This window comes from Poecilia latipinna, unplaced genomic scaffold (assembly GCF_001443285.1).
Source record: "Poecilia latipinna isolate Pla-1442-1.1 unplaced genomic scaffold, P_latipinna-1.0 Scaffold364, whole genome shotgun sequence".
Taxonomy (NCBI): domain Eukaryota; kingdom Metazoa; phylum Chordata; class Actinopteri; order Cyprinodontiformes; family Poeciliidae; genus Poecilia; species Poecilia latipinna.
In genome coordinates this window covers 360,359-386,598 of record NW_015112980.1, presented here as the reverse complement: position 1 = coordinate 386,598, position 26,240 = coordinate 360,359, and the positions used below count along the sequence as shown (strand labels likewise).

General features: G+C 36.5%; 2 protein-coding genes across 2 annotated transcripts; one reads left to right on the top strand and one right to left on the bottom strand.

Moving 5' to 3' along the window:
* The first annotated feature begins 137 nt into the window (after positions 1-137).
* On the top strand, positions 138-9,725 carry LOC106949802 (protein NLRC3-like). The gene is made up of 14 exons (XM_015036305.1): positions 138-495; positions 1,533-1,642; positions 1,812-1,958; positions 2,053-2,160; positions 2,418-2,501; positions 2,711-2,812; positions 3,606-3,675; positions 3,823-4,045; positions 4,139-5,921; positions 6,789-6,962; positions 7,221-7,394; positions 7,594-7,767; positions 8,306-8,352; positions 8,884-9,725. Exons 2-14 carry the CDS (start codon positions 1,563-1,565, stop codon positions 9,432-9,434), a joined length of 3,717 nt encoding a protein of 1,238 aa, XP_014891791.1. The 5' UTR covers positions 138-495; positions 1,533-1,562; the 3' UTR covers positions 9,435-9,725.
* An 834-nt stretch (positions 9,726-10,559) lies between these two features.
* slc25a48 (solute carrier family 25 member 48) lies at positions 10,560-24,784 on the bottom strand. Its single transcript, XM_015036306.1, has 7 exons — positions 24,550-24,784; positions 22,198-22,241; positions 21,633-21,704; positions 21,055-21,307; positions 19,100-19,387; positions 15,880-16,013; positions 10,560-12,233 (listed from the first exon to the last, which is right to left on the bottom strand). Exons 1-7 carry the CDS (start codon positions 24,599-24,601, stop codon positions 12,129-12,131), a joined length of 948 nt encoding a protein of 315 aa, XP_014891792.1. The 5' UTR covers positions 24,602-24,784; the 3' UTR covers positions 10,560-12,128.
* Positions 24,785-26,240: the final 1,456 nt, after the last annotated feature.

Below are 26,240 nucleotides of genomic sequence, written 5' to 3'. Positions count from 1 at the left end.
CTTATATTTTTTATAGAGAGAGTGTTTTTTTTTTGTTTTGTGTATATATATATATATATATATATATATATATATATATATATATATATATATATATATATATATATGGTTTCATTCTGTCCTGGACTCTGAAGTAAGATTGCAGTTCTCACAATGAGCCAACAGGTGGCGGCGTTTAACAATCAAACCCCCAGATTCAAATCACAAACCTTACGCCAAATCAAAATCAAACTGTTTTTCTCTGATCTCTCCTGCTGGCTGTACACATAACCTGTAGAGATCATACAGATGGCGTTTTTAGACAAAAGAAGAAGACAATGTCATCTGTGATTGGCCTTTAGAAAAAAGGAAGTGACGCACCTTTCAAGAACAAACTATTAAGCGGGAACCAAAAAGTCCATATGTACAACCTGTTGAAACAGAAAACGAGTTATAGATTTAGGTATTGTGCACGAAGAAGAATAAATGAACACCGTAGTAAGACGGGACTGAAAGGTAAGTAAAGTCTAGGAACGTCTGTGGACGACTGGAATCCAAATTTAGTCGATCAGGAAACTGCAGCCTTTGACTAGGATGCAGAAAAGCAGTGGGAAAAGGAAGTCAGCCATTACGTTTGGGAAAATGTTTGCTTAATAAACACACTTCACACAGTAAGTGAGTGTAAAATAACTGAATGATAATACAGGTATTTTGATTTTCTAATTGCATAATCGGTAACCATTTATTTGAAGGGGTGTTCATAAGACTGACAGGACACTGTCGTAAATATGACATTAACATCTGTTATGAACATGAAGGAGTCTTTATGAATGTTTATAATTTTTGCCGTTAAGTGTCATTGTCATTAATGCTTTAATGCATTAAAGTTGCATTAAACCAACTTTAATGCAAAGTTGCTTTAAAAGTTGCACTAAAAGTCAATTAAAAGTGCAATTTTTTCATTAAAGTGTCATTATTTACCGAATAATGCAAGGTTGGCACTTTGCATTTGAATCACAATATTTCCAGTTTTTGGATTATTATGTTTGTGCTCTAGTATTACGTCTCGTGACTTTAAGTTTATAGGTGTTTAAAACAGTAATTTAACAGATTAAACCGAGGCTCAAAACAAAAATTCAAGCATCAGATTTGATCAAAACCTCAGTACTAACTCCTGGATATGACGTCAACAGAATTGAAAAATAGACTACAAATGATATTGTGTTCTTACTTAAACTTATTTCTATAGTAATGTTTATTTTAGGTTTTCCTCCTTTATATCTAGGAGGAGCATAAATGGGATGAAAAACAGTGTAAGAAATGAAAAGTGAATAAACTATTGTCATTTCCAGAGTTCATTCCCCGTCCCACTTTGCTAGTCATCCATGCATCACTTGCATCTTCTCCTTTTATATTATAAACTTTATATTAAAACAGAAAATAATAATCATTTATAAACTAGGAATAATTTTTGTTAATCATTTCAAACACACCTTCAGTTGTAGTACAGTGCTCTGTTATGACTGATGCACCGTCATTTTGTGTCTTAATAGGTTGTTTTTGTGAGTGTTTGGTATTCTGCTATGAATCAGCTTCAGCTGGACGTTCTTGCAAGGGAAATTCTGCCACCTGGGGAGGATGAAAGGCGAAGGAAAACTCAAAGGTCAGGCCAACTTCCGATCAGAATAATGGCTTATTTATCTTAATCTGTGCTCAGCATTAATTATGTTGGTGAACAGAGTTTGTCAGCTGCAAACATGTTGTGGGTTGATTTTAATTTTAAAACATTAAACACTGACTTTATATTATTCACATTTTCTGTTGTTCTGAAGGTCAGAGATCCAGCAGCACATTGAAAATTCTGCTAAACATGAAACCGAACCAGGACCGGTTCCAGTTTCTGACCCAAGCTGTGTGTCCATGAAAAGTGACTGGTCCATGCAGTCTCCTCCCTATTTCAGTGCATCTGTTGATGGAAGGTACAACAGAAAACAGCATTTTATATAAAAGAAAAATACATTTTCTTTGAAAAATACAATGAAATATGTCAGAATTTCTGTGTTTTTGTTTCAGAATCAATGCCAAAAATCATCTTTCCGGTGTTAGCTGTGCTTCGTCCTGGACTAACAGGTCAAAAGAAGACATCATTAATTTTAAAGCACTTCCATCTGCTGATCAAATGTAAGCCACAACTCATTCTGCCAAAAAAAGCAGATTTTGATACAATTAAATGCTTACTTGTCTTTGTATGACCTGCAAATTAAGTTATTTCAAAACGTTCATACAAGTGTTATAAAGAAGTGGATTTAATAATCTAGAGTTTTTGTTTCTGCTGTTTCTCTGCATTTTTTGTTGTCATTAATTAATTTGTAAATTTGTATAAAAGTACATCTGTTATGTTAAAGTTAATGTTTCTATCCAATGTTTTTCCTCAACAGAAGTCATCATAGAAAAGGCTTACTTTCCTTTCAACCAAATGACAGTGACTGCCATCTAAAGGGATGTGAACCATCTACAAAGAGGTGTGCTACTGAAAATAGTTTCATATTCACAGGCTTTTGAAGTGATATTAAACTCACTGTATAAAAAGAACACACATTAATTCTGTTAACTATTTTACATACGGAGAATTGGTGAACATATCAATCAAATCTGAATTTTATCAAAGTTATGTGATGCATTACCACTATAACAGTAATAGTTCAATGTGTTTAATGTCTGTATCCATTAGGAGAAAACTGGCCTGTTCAGACTGGACTGAACCTGATCTCGAACCTGGATTCAAAAGTAGTGATTCACGCTCCAGAAATGGACCCCATGATGCAAATCACAGGTGAGGATTGGTTTTAAATCCTTGATCATGTGGGATTATGATACTCCCAGCTGTATGGTCTAATCTTTGCCATTTGTCATTCTGTGGAAAGACAAGTAGAGACTCTTTATCTACCACTATTCTATTAAATTTCTCTCTCGCTAATCAATCCTCTTCAGAGTTTCTGAAGGTCTTTCAGATATTGTTTATCGGTTTGCTTTGACTTAGGGATTACTTAATTGCAATCCCTATACTTGACCTTTCTCTATATTTTGCTGGTATTCTAACCAGCAAAATGTCCAACAAATAATCTGCATAGTGCAGTAAGAGCAGCCATCAGCTGCTCTTACTGCACTATGGCTGCTATTGACTGTCTTAACACTGCAGAAGAGCTACAGACTGATAATCTCTTATTGATGCAGAAAATCATGCAAAAGGAGCCCCAACCAAACATTGAGGGCTTATATTATACAGTAGATGGACATGCAGTACTGTTAAATAATGGTGGTGTCATTAATATTCTTACTTTCTGACTAAGTGAAGTTTCTGTATATTAAAATAAATTAACACTCTGAATGCATCATTTGTGTACATCAGTTTTACTTTTTAAATTGAGAAATAAGTAAACTTTAATAGTATTCATAATAGGAGGAAATATTCTGATCTTTTAACCTGAAATGTGGAAAATCCTTTGAACACATGCAGAATTGTTCAGACTTCACAAAATGTCTGTAACTGAAAGCAAATACAAAGTAATGACGATGGCTTTGGATGATACTGGAATCTGAATGTTTTTACGTTGATTTCATTTCAGATTTGAAAATGAGAGCATGAAGTTTACGAGGCACCAATCAACCCAGCAGCACCTCGACTCCATATTTATGGTCTGTACATCAACGCCAGGTCTTTTCTGATTGCCGTACTGACTAAAAATCATTTGGTTACAAAGCAGAAGCAATGTTTAGATATTTTTTGTTTGCTTTCCTTCCATTTCATCCAGCCCACGTAATTAATTTTCTAATCTGTTTCAGGTTTTGGAGGAAAACATTGTTGCTTTTGTGAAGAATGAATTGAATCACATTTCTAAGGCTGTGGCTTCAGGTTGCCCAGAAGACGGTCAAAGCAATGCGAAGGATGTGTCGAAGGGTAAGGATGAAGAGCAGAAGAGGAGCAGCAGAGAGGCAGTTCTGAAACTTGCCATGAACTTCCTGAGGATGATGAAGCAGGAAAAGCTGGCTGACCTTCTACAATGTGGTGAGGATTTAATGTGTTGGCTAAATAATAAAGTAAAATGTTTTTTTGTTTTTTTTTTGACTGATTTGTTAAATATTCTGACTCGTCTTTCAGGGACTAGTGCTGCAGTTGGTCAACGTAAGCTTAAATCTAAGCTGAAAAAGAGCTTCCAGTGTGTGTTTGAAGGGATTGCTAGAGAAGGAAACCCAATCTGTCTGAATCAGATTTACACAGAGCTCTACGTCACAGCGGGCGGGAGAGCATCAGTCAGCGATCAACATGAGTTCATGCAGATCCAAACCGCGAGCAGAAACCCAGACAAAGGAGAAACCAAAATCACGCACGAACAAATCTTTGAGAGTTTTCCTGAAAAACTTCGACCAATCAGAGCGGTGATGACGAAGGGAGTGGCTGGCATTGGCAAGACAGTCCTGACACAGAAATTCGCTCTGGACTGGGCTGAAGACAAAACCAACCAGGACGTCCACTTTGTGTTTCCATTCATGTTCAGAGAACTGAATGTGCTGAAAGAGAAGAAGTTCAGTTTGATGGAGCTTGTTCACCACTTCTTTACTGAAACCAAAGAAATCTGCGAGTTTGAAAAGTTCCTGGTTGTTTTCATCTTCGACGGTCTGGATGAATGCCGACTTCCTTTGGACTTTCACAACAACGAGATCCTGACGGATGTGGCGCAGTCTGCGTCAGTGGATGTGCTGCTGACGAATCTCATGAGAGGGTACTTGCTTCCTTCTGCTCGCCTCTGGATAACCACGCGTCCTGCAGCAGCCAATCAGATCCCTCCTGAGTGTGTTGACATGGTGACAGAGGTCAGAGGGTTTGCCGATCCGCAAAAGGAGCATTATTTTAGGAAGAGAATCAGGGATGAGGAGCAGGCAAGGAGGATCATCTCCCACATCAAAACAACGAGATCTCTCCACCTGATGTGCCACATCCCCGTTTTCTGCTGGATCACATCCACAGTTCTGGAGGAAGTGTTCAAAACCAGGGACGGAAAAAAGCTGCCAAAAACTCTGACTGAGATGTACATCCACTTCCTTGTGGTTCAGACCAAAGTAAAGAGCTTGAAGTATGACGGAGAGGCTGGGTTGGATCACTGGAGTCCAGAGAACAGAAAGATGATCAAGTCTTTGGGAAAACTGGCTTTTGAGCAGCTGCAGAAAGGAAACTTAATCTTTAATGAATCAGATCTGGAAAAATGTGGCATTGACATTCGAGCAGTCTCCGTTTCTTCAGGAGTGTTCACTCAGATCTTCAAAGAGGAGAAAGGAGGTCTGTACCAAGACAAGGTGTTCACTTTTGTGCATCTGAGTGTTCAGGAGTTTCTAGCTGCTCTTTACGTCCATTTGATGTTCTTCAACTCTGACGTCAATCTTCTGGAAGACGAGAACTCATCTGAATTTGAAGATTTCTACCAAACTGCTGTGAATATGGCCCTCAAAAGTCCCAATGGACATCTTGACTTGTTCCTCCGCTTCCTCCTGGGCCTTTCACTGCAGAGCAATCAGACTCTGCTGCAAGGCCTCCTGAGAAAGACGAGTGTCAGTCCACAGACAGAGATTAGCCCAATTACCATTAATAATACAAGTAATTACATCAAAACTAAGCTAAACGAAGGTATTTCTGTAGACAAGAGCATCAGTTTGCTTTACTGTCTGAATGAACTGAATGATCATTCCTTAGTGGAAAAGATTCAAGAGTCTTTGGCCTTGGAGCAACTTTCCGCAGATGAGCTGTCACCTGCAGACTGGTCAGCACTCGCGTTCCTTTTGCTGTCCTCGGAAAAAGACCTGGATGTGTTTGAGCTGAAGAAATACTCTGCTTCAGAAGAGGCTTTCCTGAGGCTGCTGCCTGTGGTGAAAGCAGCAAACAAAGCTCTGTAAGTACTGCTATGATTAGATCAGTAAAATCTACGAGTTCACTACCAAAGAATAATTAATGCAAGATATGAAATTGTGATCAAGTACTTGTCGACATAATTTACAAAAGTACTATATTCTCTGATGTTGGCTTTTGGCCTTCCACATTCTCACATTGTTAAAAAATACTTGATTGTGTTGCAGTCTGAATGCAAGTAGGCCTTTCACAATAAGCAATAAATCAATTAGTTGCATGATAAATTAAAATGAACTAATTTCCATTTGCATGATTTATCTTTCTACCATGAACTGGATGACATAAATCTTCAATCTGGTGCTTTCGTCTCAAGTATCCCTTTTTTAAGACAAATGTGAGACTTCATAATTAGTTTTATTTGCAGTTTATTTTTTGTCCATTTATTTTGGATATTTAAATTGTCTTCTAGTTCCAGTTAAAATGTGAATGTGTTTTTGCATTTTTATGCCATTGCCATTTTTGAAAATGGCCTCAAAACAACAATATTATCGTTTACCACAAAAACTTCTGGGACAATTTATCATCCAGCTAAATTTGTTATGACAGACCTAAATGCAGGGCTTTTAAAGCTGCAGTATGTAACTAAATGTTTTTTCACATATTTGTTTAAGCTATCAGTATGTCCTGACACTGTACTATAGATAATCTATAGATAGAAAATCAAACTCTTCTCCTCTCCCCCATGTGGTTCTACTGCCATCTGCAGAAACATAGTCCCTATTATGTTTTTGTTTTTCTTCAAAGCACACATTCCAAAGAAATAGCTTATTGTATGAAATCAAATAAACAAATTCTGGAAATGTATAGAAATTGATTTTAGTCTGACTCTTTTAAAACCTTTTCTTTTCAGGCTGAGCGGCTGTAACCTGTCAGAAGGAAGCTTTGAATCGTTGTCCTTGGTGCTCAGCTCCCACTCATCTGTCCTGAGAGAGCTTGACCTGAGTAACAACGACCTCAAGGACTCAGGAGTGAAGCAGCTGTCAGCTGGTCTCAAGAGTCCTAACTGCAAACTGGAAATACTCAGGTCTGGTTTCATATTTTTGTTCAATATTTATATTATTTGAAATAAGATATAAAATGGGCAGGTGTGCTTTATTTCACAAATAATAAATACAATTGCTGTGAACTGCCGTCTTGGCTGTCGTATCACATCCAGTGTATTTTGTTATTAAGTACTTGTTTTAAGGTGATAAAAACATTATTCTTATGATTCTCTAATAGGAAAGTGATGGGTAGAGTTTCTGCTGAACATTTGTCCAAAATGTCTTTTTTATGTCAACAGGTTGAGTGTCTGTAACCTCAACAAGAGGAGCTGTGAGATGCTGTCCTCTGTGCTCAGCTCCAAATCCTCGGTTCTGAGAGAAATGGACCTGAGCAACAACGACTTGGAGGATGTGGGAGTGAAGCTGCTCTCTTCTGGACTGGAGAGTCCTCACTGCAAGCTCCAAAAGCTCAGGTCAGCTTACGCAGTGGTCTTCAATATGAGGTTAAACAAACTGATGCAATGGTATATGAACACACCATCGGTTATTATTCTCTCTTTCAGATTACTGTAAACCCACATTTGACCCAAATGCTGTTAACAGACAGATAGATGTGTATTGTGCAGGTTTAGTTCAAAGCCTCTTCCTGATTAGGTTGTGGTTTGTCTGCAGACTGTCTGGGTGTTTGGTCACAGAGGAGGGATGCAGGTCTCTGTTCTCAGCGCTGAGCTCCAACCCGTCCCACCTGACAGAACTGGACCTGAGCTACAACCATCCGGGAGAGGCGGCAGTGAAGCTTTTCTCTGCAAAGCTGCAAGATGAAAACTGGAAACTGGATGTTTTAAGGTATCAGCTGGATGAATGGAATGATTTCTATGTGTTAATATTAGTAGATCATTATCGTTATTTTACACAGTTATGTGTGTTGTCTTAAATAACTAACATTATGTAAGTAGAGTATATGGTAAATATACATTAGGGAGGAGTTGGTAATTATTCTGATTGTTGCTATGAGAGTCAGTTTTTTATTTTTTTTCTATCATGTAATTTGTTTCTTTAGCACTGTAAATTGAATAGGCATATGAATACCTCAACATGTTTTTAATTACACATTTCTGATAATTCAATCACTAAGTGATGTATTTTATTAAATTGGAAGAAAGGGCTGGATTACGTGTTCACTTCCTCTGACTCTTTTTCAAACAAAGAAATAATGGTAAGCTTGTTATTTTGTTCTTGGTTACTTGATAAAAAAACAACTAAAACCCAAAACCACTTGTTGAAGGCAGAGATTTATAAAAGATTTATCTTCTCGACCATTTTTAGAGATGTAGCAACAGCTCTGTGCTTAAAGAGACTGAATTGCTTTGTCTTTTTTTTACAGGATAGAGCCTTTTGGAGAACGATGGCTGAGACCCGGCCTGAGAAAATGTAAGTGTAGTTTTAAATAAACTGCACAAACTTCCTATATTTTAACTAAAACTGTACACTGCAAAAACACAAAATCAATCACAAAAAGTATTTTTGGTTTAGTTTCTAGTGCAAATATCTTAGTATACTTCAAATAAGACAAAACTAACAAGTAAATGTTCAGCAAGATGTAGGAGTAAGTAAACCACAAAGTGCTTTACAAAAGACATGAAAACAGAAAATAAAACGGAGACGAAAGGCTTGTTTTAAGTTTATAATTTTGATTAAAAAGTGTTTGTTCCACTGATAGATTATTTCACATAACATTGTACAATGTCTTATTAAAAGTGAAATATTCTGCCAGTGGAACTAGCACTTTTTAAAAATAGATATTAATGAATTATGGACCTAAAACAAGATCCTACATCTTTCTGAAAAGTTACTGATATTTGTACAAGAAACTAGAAGAAAATGACTAGGAAATATTTTGTGTTTTTGCAGTGTACTGCAAAAGTAAATTAACACATCATCGATCATTATTCTCTCTTTCAGATTACTTTAAGCCCACATTTGACCCAAACACTATTAACAGACAGATAAAACTGTCTGACGACGACAGTAGGGCCGTACATGTGAGAGAGGACCAGTCATACCCTGAGCACCCAGAGAGATTTCAGGACTGTCCTCAGCTGCTGTGCAGTGAGGATCTGACTGGTCGCCACTGCTGGGAGGTGGACTGGAGCGGCTGGGTGGATGTGTCAGTGAGTTACAGAGGAATAAGCAGGAGAGTGGAGAGAGCAGACTGCAGGTTTGGTGGGAATGAGCAGTCCTGGAGTCTGAGCTGTTCAGATGGGGGTGGGTACTACGTTTACCACCAGAAAAAAAGATCATTTATCTCTCACTCATCCGCTGCGCCCAAGAAGGTAGTGGTGTATGTGGATTATCCGGCTGGAAGTGTGTCGTTCTTCAGAGGCTGTGGTGATGCTCTGATTCACCTCTACACCTTCAGCACCACCTTTACTGAACCTCTGCGTCCGGGGGTCGGCTTTAGGTTCAGGCTCAGGTCCAACACTGATTCCTTTGCATCGTTATGCTCCCTCTGATTACGTTTTACAATGACTGACCCGATGGCTCAGTCTATAGCATTAACTCCACCCACTAGGTATTGATTTATATTTGATGTCTGTTTTGGTATGTTTTATTGTTTATATTTTTTAACTTTGATATTTTGTCTTTTAGTTTTTGTACTTGCTGCAGTGTCAGTTGTCCATTTGGGACACAAATAAATCTGAATCTGAATCGGTAAATTAATCATTCACAGAACCGAAATACATGCGAGTATTAGGGGCACAATAAGAAAATGAAAAAAATAAAATAAAGTCATAGTTTTACAAGAAGAAAGTCATAATATAACAATTTTATTGTTTAATTCTAGAGCTTTATTCTTGTAAAACTGTCTATTTTTTAGTTTTATTCTTGTAATATGACTTTATTCTCATAATTTCATTACCTCTTTCTTATTATGGTCCGAATACTCTGCTGTTGTTTAAAATAATATCCTAAGAAACACTGAAAATATGTCATCAGCAAAAGTATGAAAAGTGATAAAATCTATTACATTTATTTTTAACGTAATGTCAGCAGGTGAAATAGCTGGAGTACTTTGTGTTGTACGTGCTGCCCTCTGGTGGACATTATGTGGAAAGACAGTACAGCTGGTGGGAAATAATTTTTTTTTTTTTTTACTGTAGAAATGATCTAAGAGACATTATTTAGCTGGGGAGGGGAAATCTTAAAATCCCTTTGGATTACTTTGTAATTAAATAAATTTATGTTTTTTGACCAAGCTTACTCTTTGTCCGGATCACTGCACAAACATCTCTTCACCAGTTAACACAGTAAAATGTAAAGAAAATGTATTAAATTCTGAAGAAACATTTTGTCTGCCATTTTATAATTTAGGTTTTTTTTTTTAGTTTTATTTTCCAAAATGAATGCTTCAGCTGGAAATAACTGATGAGCACACATGTTGGTAAATAATATTGATTTAATTTAAATAACCATGTAAAATCAAAGTGGTTTTATGCTGAATTAATGATCAATTTCTTTTGCAACATAACATAACATCTGTTATGTAACAAGAGCAAACATAATATAGTGACTTTAAATCAAATCTGATGTGTAATCACATTCTGGCAGAAGCAAATTCAGAACTGAAACGAGGCTCATAAGCTGTTCATAAACATTTATTTAAGTACAACAAGACACATTAGGCTTTTCAACATCCAGAAAAGCAGTTAAATATATTTTACACTTATTTACAAGCTATGTAAAATGTTAATATTTCCATTCGAGTTCTCTTCTGTGACTGTAGTGTTGATTTAGTGGCTGAAATCTGTTGATCTGAGATTAGCTGAACTTAAAACAACATAAATGTGCCACTGTGGCTCAGGCACATCAGAAAAGTTATTAGAAAGTTAAAATTAACTGAAGTAAAACTCACTTTTCTTAATATAAGAAACACAGATACAAATAGAAGTAGACAGTATCACAATATTGAGTTTGATAATCACATTGTGTCAAAAGTGTCACATACATTAAAAATATATATTTTTTTCATTTTGGTGATTTCTAAAACTTGCACCTCAACCCCTTCAGTCTAAAACTCCCAATTAAATCAGTTATTATTCAAAATTCATTAAGAAATCCACATGTCTCAGTCCCTGCATGTCTAACTTACATAATGTCACTAAAATATCATTTTAGTGACAACCTCTTGCCTGCTGTATTTTTTATCCAACAGATCATCACATAAATGCCATGTAACACTGCAATAAAAACCATCATGTGCTTGTAATTTCCCCCACAGATAGGAAAACATGGCATCACTACAAAAAGCTGCAGATGTGCAAACTCAGCTCAGATTCAGCTGCAGGACTGTCAGTTTACTTTTACATTGCAACCTAGAAAGAATTAGAACATGAATGTAAATCTCAGATTAATGTTACTATGAAAGACCATTGGGTCATAAAGTGTAATTGTGCTTCAAATAGCGGAAAATATCCACAGAACAGCTGGACTCATAAAATTATTGGAGAAAATGTAAAGCAACATGGATGATCCTGTACAACCTTTTGCAGTTTTTCCTTCATTTTTCTTTTTTAACACTTTTTATCAAACTTATTGAACAAGTTTATCCAACCAGGCAAAACTTCAGTTTATGCGACTCCAGCCAGTTAAACTTTCTCAAAGACCTTCAGGCTGCGCTTGGCCTCTATAAATGTATTTTCATCATCCCTTAATAATTTACTAAATTGTGCAACAATTCTTTGTGCAATTTCTTTTCTTTGCTTTTACAGCCGTTCATGCATTGATCATTTAAACAACAGTTTCACATTTGCAATAAATTTGTTAAGAAATAATTAAAAATAATTTTAAAAACTTCCAGAAACACTTTCAGAAACGTTTCTCAGCTTATCTAAAGTATCATATCTCTGTCTTCTTTAACACCTGTGTGTGTTTCGTTGAATTAAAATGTTAAAGCAGAAGTCTGCGCAGGAACACATGCATGACTTTGGCGATTCAAATAATCAGATTCAGATTATTAAACAGTAAAAACATCACTCACAAAGTAACCTAACTGTGATAAAAAGGGTCAATTTTGGCTCAGATCTAAAACATTTGACTAAAAGCTGCTGACTCTCAGCCATTATAAAGTGCTCACAATCTCTCGTCTCAAGCAAACGGGCTCCGGTTCGCTGGGTTTCTGGCCGAGCGTTTCCGGATTCCCAGCAGGCCTAATGACTCCTGAAGAACTGCAGAGAGAGTTCGTACATCAGGAACATGGTGGAGCTCATCGGGAAACCTCGGATGGCGTTCACAGAAGCTCCCCGGAAGAAAACCTGCACAGGAAACAGTTCAGTTCTGAGTTTAGGAACTGCATTTTGAGCTTTCAGTTTGGGTTTTCCAGTGGTTTTTATAGTTCAGGTGGAGAGTCATAGATGCTCTTTCCTCTCTATGAAGACACATTTGCAATTACATGAGCAAATATGAATATTTTTTTCAGAAGTATAAACATTTGAAGTCTCTAGGTTAAAGTATTTTGATGCAACACATTGACGTTCCTCTTCAATCGTCTACCAATTAATAACCGTTGGTCATTGCAGGTGTTTTGCAGCAATGTGTAATAAAATGTTAATTCATTTCATGAAACTGTCCTAGAAAACTACTGTTTTTAGTCAGAGGCTTCGTCAAATTGGCTGTAACACAGACTGCTACAGGAAAACCATCTATGACTACACATTGAAGAATTTTAATTAATATGAGTTACAGCAACATTTAATTTCCCTTTGTGAGCAATAAAGTATTTTTTAATTTAATTTGTTATATTAGTATGTTATTTTACACATTAGCACAAGTAGGCCTGTAACAATAAGCAATAAATCAATGAATCACACAATAAATTAAAACAACCAAAATAATTTCCATTTTCATGATTTAACATTTTTGCTCTTTCTGTCAAAAACTGAATGACATTTTGTTGAGACAAATTTGTTTACAGACTTCATAACTACTTTTATTTGTAGTTTGTGTTGTCTTGTTTATTTATTTGGGATATTTAAAATTTCTTCCAGTTCCAGTGTTAAATCTTGACTAAAATTGATAGTTTATTGATCTCTGGGAATGTGTTCCTGCATTAATATGCCATTACCATTTTATTGGTTGAAAATGGTCTCAAATCAACATTATTGTTGTTTATCGCAATAACTTCTGGGACAATTTATCATCCAGCAAAATTTGTTATTGTGACAGAAATAAAGTATTAAAATAAAGCACCTAGTACTTTCTTTCAGACTACTTTCTGGACTTTAGGTTGTCTTTCTGAATGCATGTTGTGGGAGGAACACCAGGTCTATGGTCAAACGCACAAATAAAAGGAAAGACACTTAAGCATTTATAAGCTTCCTCAGCAGTGTCCTTTAAACTCGGCTCCTCACTAAAAGGTCTTAAAAGCACCTTTTAAGCCATTAAATGCATTCTAGCAAACTTTTATGTTACATCACAAGGTAACAGTCACAGCTGATATTTGCTCACCTTGCTTAACTTGTCTGTGCTGCAGAATCATGACAGGTTTTACAAATCCAGCTAAAAACAGACAAGCTGTGAACTGCACACGGTTTTCTGCCTGAATATGTTTAAAAAAATATTCTTTGACATGCATTCAGTGTTTGTGTCACTTAAATGTCAATCTTTTCGAAATGTCAGAGCTGGTATGACATTATAAAGTAAGTTGGGTTAGAGTAAGTATAAAAAGTAAGTATAAGTAAGTTAAACAAAGCTTAGCAGTATCTGAAATTAAATTGCAACTATATATATATATATATATATGATGAAATGACAGATAAAAGCATAAAAGTTTACCAAATGCAAAAGTAATTGAAGAGCCTTCTGAACAAAATATATTTTTTTATTATTTTGAAATTTGTAAAGCAAATTCAGATCATAGCAATTAAATATTAATCAGTTATGCTATCTGCTGTACTTTTAAGACAGATTTGCCTTAATGACTGTGATCTTGCTCAATAAATTTGGCAGAAATATTGGAAAATAAGTGATAGATGAAGACTTTGTAAGCCATTTAGAAAAACAAAAAAAAAAGAAAACATGAGCTAGTTATCAGCTAAGTCACACAGACCTTAAGAAAAACTTTAAATGAGTGGAAAATATACCAAAAGGTTTCCATACATATTTTCATGATAATATAACTAAAATAAAAAACAAAAAAAAATAAATATTTTTTAAAAGAAAAACATAAATCTAGTTTGATTTTTCCTGTGCAAACCAGTTGGTGGCAGTAATGCACCTTATAGTTCACCTGGCAGCCATCGTTAAACTCAAGAAGAAGGAAAAAAAAGCAAAAAAAAAAAAAAAAGGTTAATTAAGATTAATTTGGGCGTTCTCTATCATCTCATTAAAATGACTTTATTTTGTGTAACCTCAGCTTTTAAAATCTTCATTTAACCTGTTTTTATTTGGCTTTGTGATTAGTTTCCTCTTTGTGTCCAAATGGCTTTTTATCAGCTCTGAAATCAAACAGCAGGACTAAGATAACTGACTTTTATCTGCTTAAAATAAATACATTCAGCTCGTACAGAGTGACTTCTTGTTTAACTTTGCAGGACTCTGACCTGTTTTAACCCGAGTCATTGATCAGCGAGCGTCAGGCTGCACAAACAGTCCAGTCCACTTTCTCAGAACGTCAATGATCTTCTGGTATTGATCACATGACTGCTGCTGTTTTTATCAACACAGATGCGGTGACGTTTCTCCACTGACATAACAAACAGTCCGAACATCTGGACGCAGCGTTCAGCGGCGGACCGGGCCAAGAACGGGGCCAGCCAGTCACCTGACGAGCCCCCCGTCATTCAATCACCAAAACACGTCCTGTTCTGGAACATTTGCCTCCTTAAGTCGTCACTTGTTTTCCAGTTAGAGTTGTTTTGTTTTTTTAGTGAAGTTCAAAGGATTAAACAGGTTTCAGGGGAATTCACACACAGTTTGTCTCCAATTGGGATTTTACCATGTAATAAACCATTAAAAGGTCAGGAAATAACTAGTTTAATGATTAATGCAAAATGTTTCCATGTGAACTGAAGCATATCCTGTGGTTCATAGTAAAGAACAAATACAAAACTGAATGGTGGCCGTTTTGTCCCCAGTTTAATGACACAAAACATAAACTGGAATATTCTGCAGCGTAATAATATTGTTTAAATATATTGAAGAATATTCACACTACTTAAACTTTACCACAACCAGGAAGTTACGTTTACAGTCATCTTTAATAAATTAGAATATACATGCTGAAGATTCTACTTTGTAACTTTTGAAAATAACTTTTAACACATTTATGTGTTTTCATGGAAAAATCATCATAATTAACAGAAATAAAGGCTTTCAAACATCAATTTGTCTGTAATTGATTTATATAACACGTTTCACTTAATAAAGTTACTAAAATAATATTGTTTATTGAATGGTTCTGCATTTTATTGGAATTTCAGGCAATTAATCAACAGCAAATTTAGCAAGAAGAAAATAATATGTTCTGGTCAGATGAGACCAAAAGTAAACTTTTTTGGGGAAAAAGAACAATAGATCAAAGAATATTTATTTTTGAGTGGTCTAGTCAAAGTTCACACTTAAACTAAATTGGAAATTGGTGCAACACTTTGGATAATCTACAACAGATCATCTACATCAAATCTGGAAGAGTGCTTCAAAGAAAAAAGGGCCAAAACCTCAGACTTTTCACCTTCTTATTTGTGAAAAATGTTAGAAAACATTTCCAATGCATCTTAGTACTACTTGGTACTTTATATTGGTCTACCACTTAAAACCACAATTTATTATTTGTAAACAGAATAAAATAGTTGTAATATGATAAAATGTGAACAATTCAAGGAGTATAAATATATTTAAAATAGTTGTAAAATCCAGTGAGAAGACTAAGTTTTACTAACTGATTACGTTTCATCTGCTCACCTCTGCTCCCTCGGTTCTGTAGCTTTGGACGATGCAGTGTAAAACTCCCTTATACTTCTTCTGCAGCTGGGCGTCGGCCTGCATTCGGCTCTTCACCACGTCAGCTGGAGTGGCCGTGACCCAGGAGATGGACCCTGAGGAAGACCATAGAAATCAGACCAACCAGAACAAAGACCATGACGGTTAAACCGGAGGACATGCTTGATTCAGGAAGGAATTCACCGAGGAATTCAGAGTTTATGCCCATTCATTCATTTTCTACTGCTCATCTGAAGCTCTCTTCCTCTTCCTCCTTTTCCAGTGGTGTTCCTGAGATCCTTCACATATAATCTCCACAGAAAGTCCCAGACCATCTCCAAGGTTTCCTCAGGGTGGATCAGGTCTGAGGTATCTTCCTCAGAAGTAGAAGATTGAAATGCATCACTACTGGTTTTGATTTCCTTTGCATCTTGAAGGGTAAACCTTTCCGCAAAGAGGGAATACTGTGGTCTATTTAGACCCACCCAGAGCTAATGGCCACAGGTGACAACTGAAAGGTGCATCAACAGGTAACGCAGCAGGTTTAACTCTGTCATTTTAAGGGGATCTATTATGCATAATTCACATTTTGCAGATTTTTATACTTCCATTTGGGTCTCAACTGCTTCTAAAACCAACCCAATTGTTTTTCTTAGCAATAAGTTAATATTTTTTGGTGTCTGGAAAATGAGCCGTTTCAAAGACCTCCAGATTGTTGAATTGCATTTAACTGCAGTGTTTCCTAGCAACGCAGAACTCCAGCATGTTTGGTCAGCTGGTTTAACAACAGCTGCTGGAAAAGACAAGTGTTTTGTTGTTGACTTACTATCCAGAAAACACTTTCTGGATAGTAAGTTCTTGTTAGTTGTGCAGGAGGCTCTATTTCTGCTTTTCAAACATTTTTTGTTGTATAATTGAGAAACTGTTTGCAGGGGGGCTGAATGGAGGGTTGCAAAAACAGAAAAGAACTTGGCATGTTACTTTTTAGTTTATAGACAAAATTTTATTCAAACATGACAAAATGAAAACATTTTGGTTCAAGTTTAAATGCGAATAAGTGGAAGATAGATGAGATTAGTTCAGTACATATAACTGGATTAAACAACATGGCCTTACATTCTCTGGCAGCTCTGGTCGTTTACTGGGTTTGAATTCTGGTATTTTCTGATTTCTCTTATACTGTCCATGATTTAGACTGTGCTTTAATTTTTGCCCCACTTGGACCAGTTTAAAAGGCGAACCTGTTCGGGCCCCACTGACTTACAGCAGCTGACTGAACCTCCCCCGCCCCCCGCTCCTCCACGCTCTCACTCCGTCACGTGTTCGCAGCTGGTCGGCCTGCATCTGGAAGCAATCCTTGGCTACCACACGGCGTTTATCTGCTCTGCACATACAGCACACATACACGCCATCCGAGCCGCCTGATTGGCTGTCAGCTGACACACCCGTTCTTCGGATCTGGGTCTGGAGTTTTTCTGACTCCAGATCCTTAGTCTTTTCATATGTTGTTTTCTTGGAGCTACATTCCCTTGAAATGGAGGTCACTGCACTTTTAAAGCTTACAGGCTGCAGTCATGTGGATTTATGAGAGAATCACGAGGGAAAAAAGATGATAAAGCATCGGGATGTAAAACTGAGCTACAATGTAACATTTGACAAGATTCTGACAAATGTGAGCGCAAATGTTGGCTAAAGTGAAAGAAATACTAAAAATATTGGAGTGTCATAGAGGAAATGGCTGATTTTTGTGCTCAAAAGTAAAAATAAACATATTTTTCTTAAAAATGGAACTGAAATATCAACTGCAAAAATACAACATTTATTTTTGGTTTAACTTCTGGTGAAAATATGTTAAATAAGACAAAACTAACTTATAAGTAACTTTTCAGAAAGATATAGCAGCTTGTTTTAAGTAAGCAATTCCTTAATATTGATTTAAAAGTACCAGTTCTATCAGCAGATTATTTCACCCATAAGTGGGAAAAATGTCTTGTTATAAGTGAAATAATCTGCCAATGGAACTGGAACTTTTTGATCAATGTTAAGGAATTACTGATTTAAAACAAGCTCATATTTCTTGATGAAAAGTTACTTGTAAGTTAGTTTTATTAGCATCATATAATCAAACTGGCAATGTAAAGGTTTAAAATCCTAATAGATATTCAACATTTGATAATTTTGATTACAACTGAAGTTGATCAAAGTATCTAAACAAAAAAGCAGGAGATAATAATCTGTTATGTCTTTATAGCCACTTTTGGAAGTGGGCAGTCTATTTAACAAGAAGCTACAAATTATTAAATCATGCATAAATAACGAGACATTAATGTGCCTGTAAATATGAATACAGTATATGCTACATAATACATAGTTTTAGGGGACTTTGGTTGTTTGTTCAAGAGACAGGAAACTGAAATCAACTGGTAATTGGTAATAATTAAATTAGGGAAGGAAGATTAAATTCTTCCTACTCCCTTTCGGACATGTTGCTCTTTTTTGTTGTTGTTTGACTATTTTGATAGTTGTTAAGTTGCTGTTTTTATCAACTAAATCACTTTCAACAGCTGATTCTTAAAAATCAACATGTTCTAATCCAATCAAGCCTATTTTGTGAAAAATTTGAATATTTAAGTTTATTTGCAACATCAGAAACCAGGTTATTCATGTGTCCTTAAATCTCTCAGCCACATATCCTGCAGTCTGGTTCAGTTGTTTTCAAACACGCTTCTTGCATATAAAGTTGAATGTAAAGAGCAGGAATGTGCGGTTAGACCATGCATTCCTTCAGACCATGTGTGCACATTATCTTAAGATGTTAGGTTATGGCGAAGTGAAGGGAAAATGCAACTTAACCTTTTACTATCACTTTTTTCCATATGCTTACAAAATTTCTAGTTTTTGCAACAACTTGCATCTCATTCTAACCTGGACGTCTTATTAGCTGTTTTTCAGGTACTTTAGTTGTGTTTCCACAGACCAGACATTTGAAAATAAATTAACTTAATGAAAAGACATCAATTTTGAAAAAACTCTTGCTAGATTAATCACTAATAAATCAACTGGATTGAGTTGGACTTCTTTAAATACCTTTTAGTCTGTTGACCTTTTAGTTTGCGGCTACTTTCATAACCAACTTGAGGTGAATAAACAGCTCAGAATCCAAATCTTTATAGTAAAAGTTAGTATTGATTCCACTATTTACCTGCTAAACCTCCGGCAAGCCAGATGGAGCAGGGATGAGGGCTGGACGAGCTGGAAGGGGTCAGCAGGTCACAGAAGACGGCGTAAGGGATGAAGTAGAGTGCGTATCCGGGGACGTCCCTCAAGATCATGGCCCCGGCGCCCCTGTAGAGTCCCTGTATGCCCTGGGTCTGCAGGATGCTGCTGATGCAGTGGATCGGGCCTCTGTAGAGTCGCTGGTCGGGAATGTCAACGGAGCGAAGTGGGATGTTGGTGCCGTTCGCCACATTACCAGCCAGCTGGAGGTTCTCTGGGAAAAAGAAAAATAATTTCTACATTAGTTTAATAGAAGTAACAGGGGCAGACTGTGATGGCACAAAGAAAGAGAAAAGAAAATTTAATTTATTTTGTGGTTTAACGAATATTTTTGGATGTCTAAAGGTAATAAATATTTTTTACTTTTGTAGCTTTCTTCTGATTTTGTGTTTTTGTAATATTTAGATACCAGTGTTTCCATTACTAATGTGTGTAAAACTTTGTCAATATTGCGCTAATGTTGCAATTGTGTATTTTCCACGTGAATAAGTTATTAAAAAAACATGCTGCACCATCATCCTCTTGCCTGCTGTCTTCTTTGTCTTATCTGGTGAATGGAAACACAGCTAATGTTCAAAACATGAAACAAATCCTAAAATAAACAATCTGAGTAACTATGAATCAGTGGAGAAGGAATAAGATGTATTATAAGCAGAAAAAAGATAGTCAAACCAGGAGGTTACAAAAGAACAACATCTACCTGCCTCTTTTAACGTGATCACTGCAAAAACACAACATTTTACCAGTTCGTTTAGTTTCTAGTACAAATATCTTAGTATAATTAAAATGAGACTATGGAATTAATATTGATTTAAAAAAAACCCAACTAGTTCCACTGCAGATTATTTAACTTACAACAAAACATTATTCCTATAAATAAAATAAGCTGTTGTTTTTAGCAATATTAAGGAATTGACTTAAAACAAGCTCTTATATCTTACTGAAGAGTTACTTGGAAGTTAGTTTTGTCTAATTTCAAGTGTACTAACATATTTGCACCAGAAAATAACAATTCTGTTGTGTTTTTGTAGAGACGGTATCAGGACAGTTTGGACTTTTTAGCTGCTCCAGGATCAGGATAATTTGATTACATTATGCTCATTTGCAGGAGGATATTAATGTAAAACACATCAGGAAGTTTTTCTCTAAAACAATAATGGAGTTTTCAACAACTTTTTTGTCAGGCTGCCTCAGCACTTTTTCACAGTCACCAGTAAAAATCTGACATAATTTTACCACATGACCAGCTGAGCGCCACTGCTTTAACAAGCTGGAGTTTATTAACCATCACTTCCACAAAGCTGACGTCCAAACCGTGTCCTCAAGTCTGACTTAACTTTCTGGCCCTTTGCACCACTATAAAATAATAAAAGAGATTTTAGAAACCAGAGCCAAAGTGTCTTTGAGGAACTATTAGACGAGGTCAGGAGTAAAAGGCGTGAAGCGGCTATAAATGTTTCATCTACCATTTTATCTCAGAGTTGACCTACATCAACCTTGAATTTATTGGTTTACTGTTTAACAGATCACAGCAGACCAAACAGTCAGTCACAGATATGACCTTGCAAGACCCGATAATGGTGAGACTAAGAAATTTATGCGCCCTCAAAAAACTCAATTATTTAAACTTGGACATCATATAATAAAAATATTTCAAAGAGGAAGAAAATAGAGTTTCTGGAAAGGGGGAACTTTTATACACGTTCAGTTTGGAAATTGGCTCTGATGAAACTGAAAGTGACGTATCTGGAGGAAAAAGGGACCAGTCTGCACATTTTAAAAGATTGCTGCCAAGACAAAAAAGTAGTTTTTACATTTTCCTCAGTAAATTACAGAAAAATAAAACCTCCAAACAGGAAAAAAACAAACACACAGATTTACCTGCCAGAACCATCTGTGTCTGCATTTGCAGTCGGATCTTAACCAGGTCCACTGGAGCGCCGAGCCCCACTGAGATCAGTCCGGTCAGCATGCTGGCCACAGTCAGGTCCAGCATGCCGCAGGGATGCCGTCCGTCGCCATAGCGATACTTGCTTATGAGCCTTTGAGTGTTGCTGAAGAAGCCAAACACAACTGAGTTGTAGACAGTGATGCTGGCGAGCGGGAAAGACATGCCCTTAAAGAACCCCATCACCTGAGCGTCGCATTAAAAAAAGAAGAGAAAAATCAGGACTTTTGGTCCATTTAAACAAAAGAATAAAAAAATAAAAAAATAAGTGGAACAAATAGAAAAAGAGGCAACTAAAAACTTTTTGAGGATCAAAACACAGCTGTCCACAGAGCTGTAATTATGTTCAGTAAACCAGTAAAACTGGTGAAAACTGTCCAAAAAGAGAAAAAATAACCAGTCATGATGTAATGAATATGATGGAAATCAAAAGATGTTTATGTGACGTAAGATGGAAGTCATCTGCAGTTAAAATGGTGGCTGAGAGGCAGTTCAAAGGTCAGGTGTTTACCGTCTCCTTCCTGTAGATGGACAGGATGCAGTGCAGAGTGTTCTGGTAGCCACTTCCTGCCTGGAGCCGTGTCTGGAGAACGAAAATGTCCAGAAATTAGAGAGGAGCATCAAACCGACCGACCGACCGACCAAAAGACCGACCGACCAAAAGACCGACCAACAGACCGACCGACCGACCGACCAAAAGACCGACCGACCGACTAAAAGACCGACTGACCGACCATCCAACCTTCCAAACAACCAACCAACTAAACTACCGTCCGTCCGTCCGTCCGTCCGTCCGTCCGTCCATCTGTAATGTTGAGTATCGTCACTCTGTCTGAAATTGCATAAATGTTAACCCTGTTTGTTGAAAAGAAGAAAGGATTGTTGTTTGTCCCCTCCATACATTTTGTAGCTGCACATAAATAAAATCAATGCAATGTGTCTAAAAGGTTTTAGTGCAATGAGGTAGAAGTTAATGAGCAACATGTGGTAGTGTCTTTATAGAGGCTTGTACCATGCTGCAATCAGGAGGAGACAGCTGTAAAGATTGAAATACGGGGACGTTCAGTCTTAATTACCTTCACTGTGTCCAGCGGATGTCCTACGACCACACTGGAGGCGCCTGCAGCCAGCAGAAAAACACAAACAGACACAGTGAATACAGAATGTACCAAGAGAAGAAAACAAGAGGTACCTTGTTGCTGAGAGAAAAATACGACCTGGTAACTTCCTGAGAGTTTTGTTACTTCTTAAGACAAAAACATGCTCTCTCATCAAAGAGAGAAGAAAGGAGTCTGTTAATTTGCTACATTTAAATGGTAGCTTTGTGATGAAGCATTCAGAGATATACAGAAAGGTTTGCGTAAAGAGTACGCTCTGGTCAGTTGGAGCACGCAAAGTGGATTTATCTCTACTGGGTCTTACAGATAAAACAGAGACTGTTAGATGGTGGCACAAAAGAACTGTTAGCAAACAAACCATTCAGTGTTGATAAAGATAATGACATGTTCTGCTAACCCAGTGGGCCCCAGCAAACATATTTAGGACTCAACATAAAGCTTTTACACTGAGTGTGTGGATTTTCTGAGCAATGCTGCACATGACGCTGCTGACATATCTGAAGATAAAGCCTTCTTTTATCGCCCTGACAGGTTAGTATGTCATAAAGTATGAATATGAGGCCCAGCCACACATGCAGCAAGCTGTTCCTGATGCCATGCATATGATCCCACAGAAAAAACCCATTAATCATCCGTTAGTCTCCTGTGGATCTACTCCAGTGTTTTTGTTTCCCTGGGAGAACTGAAAATAACCCAGAAAGATGCAGCATTGTAGAGAAAGAGCAGTCAGCCCAACCGGAGCCCTCACTTTAAGTTTAGCAGTAAAATGGGAAATGTCTTAAATACCAGAACGTTTCATATTTTAGAAACAAGAAAAAACACTAAGAATGAAATGCTTCCAAAGATAACTCATCACAAAGGTATGTTATTTGTAAAAAGTATCAAAACTTAAAGTAAAATTGCAACAAGTTTTGATTAAATAACATTTTTATGATTTAGCTTTTAACTCCTTAACTAATCAGTTAACAAAATGACATTCTTAAATTGAAAATGGAGTTTGGAGTTAGTTCTGCAGCCATTATTGTAGGTGAAGCATGAAAAAAGTAACCATGAACAGCTGTATTTTTCATTACTTGAGCTGTTGGGAGTTGATGAGTAATTTTTTTAAAATCAGCTAAGTCCACGTCTCCAAGAGTTTGTGCAATCAGAAAATCCAGAGGAGCTGCAGAAAAGTGGAATTTGTAATCTTGGCTGAAGATTCTATATTTTTGTTCTCTAATTGATCTGACAGAAAGATGTGAAATTTATCAGAGGAAGGGAAATATCCATGTTTTTCTCAGTAAATACTTTTCTTTTAGGCCCTTTTCAATGAGATTCAGTGTCAGTAACAAGCCATATAATTCATTCAAAAAAAATAAATCTAATCTAATAAATCCATAAGTTAAGTAGCGCTGAGTTGAATTACAGATTAAATATGTAGTGGATGGAGGAAATACTTGAGATTTGCCAAGTGTAAGTAATTTTTTTGAGGTATTTTAAATAAAATAGAAACACTTTTTGTAATTTTTGCCACAATACAGAAACAACCAACCTGAACATCAAGATATTTTTGCAGATTATTGATTTTACTGCATTTAAACCAATTTACTTTTTGTCTTCACATTTTTGCAGCATTAAAAAAATTTTAGTCTGTTTTTTAGTATACAAAATAATATGAATATGATACAACACTTCTTTTGATTGATTAAAAATAATTTACTTAACTTTATGATTGCATAAAGTTTTATTTTACATGATTGGCAAAACAAATACGTTCTGTTTACTGGACAAACAACCACTTGATTCCAGATCCAGACCTACTTTTTATTTGTTACGCAATATATGAAAGTAAGCAGTAGGGCCCCCTACTGGCCACATCGTTCACTGCAATCATTTGACTAAAAGCGGATTTCAGAGCAACAGGAACAATTTGTACGCAACGAGTAACGCACAAACAGTCAAAAAATATTTTATATAAGCAAAAATGAAACATTTTACAACTTTATTTAATTTTTGGTAATAAAAGGAGGAAGAGAGAGAGCTTTTTCACCAGTGTGGTGAAAACGGAGGAGGGAGGAGGAGGAATAGACCCCCCTTTGTTTTTACAAGATGTGGATGCAGTAGTTTTCCATCTTAAAAGTTGCTGCTGGACATTAAGGGAAGGTTCTGCAGGTGTCTGAAGCAGACTATCTTACCTCTCAAATGTAATTTAGCAAAATAATTCATGGTTATAGAAGGGAAAATATTAGAAAATAATTCCCTTCATCATTTTCCTCCACTGAACAACGCTTTTCTGACCCAACACAATAAGCAGAAGAGTTTATTTCTCACCGCCGATCCATCCTGCGACGAAATCATCCAGACGAAAATTCTTTGAGGTCATTTTTTAACTCAGAAATTCAGCTCATCGGTCCAGCGCATCAAAACTCCGCCAGAAATCCTCAGTATCTGCGAAAACAGGCGAGCATCGCTTCTTATCAAAAACCAACTGACTTCACGCCTTTCTGGGAAAACAAAACTATATTTTAGGCACTCTGAATTGATAAAGACAGAGCGACGCAGTGCTACGCAGCCAACCAATCAGGATTAAGTGTGGGTGTGCGGCACAGCTCCAATGTCCAATCAGGGGCGAAGTTTAGAAGCCGAGCAGCCAATAGGAAGGCCTTCATGGTAATGAGCCATGAGGAGTAAAAAGCAGAATACCAGAACCGTATTTCTGTTAATAAAGATGGATTTTTGAAGTTCAACTTGGAGATACGGATCTTTTGGCTTAACTAACCCGAAAGAACCGGTTCTTTCAGCTCCCAAACAGATTTTTTTTAACGTAACATAATATTCAAAATTCAAACTAACCGTATAAATTTTTTTTCAAGATGCATTGTCAAAAAACGTATTTACAGCGTTTTTATTATGAAATAAGTACGATAAATGGTAAGAATGAACAGTTGAATGAACTGTTTAAAATGTCCTTTTAAAACTTTAAAGATCTGGAGACAGCCTGTGTCTCACAGGTTCTAAATAGTATTTTGTATCTTGAATATAATTAATAATTGCATAGAAACACATGAGATTAAAAATATGTAATATATTTAAAATTTAAAATCAAATGTCATCTTTACTTGACAAGCAGACACAATTTGTACCCAGAAATAGACAATAAAACTATTCTAACTTTATATTGCAGTTAAATTCAGTTTAGTAAAACGTTGTTTATGATTGGAAGCCCAGCTGGTTGCATCAGGTATACATCAAAATACAAAACTCTTGTTTTTAGGTTTTCATAATTGGTAAAGCTGATTTCCTTTTGTGTATACATAACACAAAAATACTCCGTATTTCACAAGCACCATGTACTGTTCATATCAGTGCGTCTGCACACAGAGTCCGACACACAACCAATATCAGCTGTAAGCTATAATCCAATCTACTGTCTGCTATCTGACACTCTGAATATTTTTACTGAAACCAATGAAATGTGTTCCAGCCTTTCAGATGCTTCTTGTAAGCGAGAAGAACCAGCCGAGTAAAAATAAATCTGTTCTCAGGTCACCTCCTGGAGCTAAGGGAAGCAGCAGAAGGCCAACCTAATATTTAAACCAGTGAACCTGCAGAAAACTCACACAGCCATGGGAACAGACTGAAACCGACCCACACTGAAGTTCAAACTCTCACTAAGATGGCACATACCTACTCATACAGGAAAAGAAGTTCTGATCTTATGTTTTTGCTTTCCAGCTATCACACGGACAGGATTTGTATTGATTTCTTCAGCTATTAAGTGGAAAGTCCGACTCCTGTGTCGTTTTATACTTTTAAAAATTATTTCAACATTCACTTTTATTCTAAAAACCTTAGAAATTCACTTTACACCTATAAACCTACTTTAGCTTCCAGAAAGGGAACACAGGTATTAGCTGCATTCATTCCTGAGGAATTTAACTAAATCAGGAACAGCCTGACCCAAAGCAATGCTAAAGAAACACTCCCTGACTCAAAACAATCAACCACTCCACACATTCATA

Coding starts and splice junctions, on each gene's coding strand:
- LOC106949802 (XM_015036305.1), top strand. CDS start 1,563: ATGAATCAGCTTCAGCTGGACGTTCTTGCAAGGGAAATTCTGCCACCT. Junction 2,502..2,710: donor TGTGAACCATCTACAAAGAG/GTGTGCTACTGA, acceptor TGTATCCATTAG/GAGAAAACTGGCCTGTTCAG. Junction 5,922..6,788: donor AAAGCAGCAAACAAAGCTCT/GTAAGTACTGCT, acceptor TTTTCTTTTCAG/GCTGAGCGGCTGTAACCTGT.
- slc25a48 (XM_015036306.1), bottom strand. CDS start 24,601: ATGACCTCAAAGAATTTTCGTCTGGATGATTTCGTCGCAGGATGGATC. Junction 16,014..19,099: donor GCTTGCCGGAGGTTTAGCAG/GTAAATAGTGGA, acceptor GGTCTTCCTCAG/GGTCCATCTCCTGGGTCACG. Junction 12,234..15,879: donor ACAGAACCGAGGGAGCAGAG/GTGAGCAGATGA, acceptor TTTCCTGTGCAG/GTTTTCTTCCGGGGAGCTTC.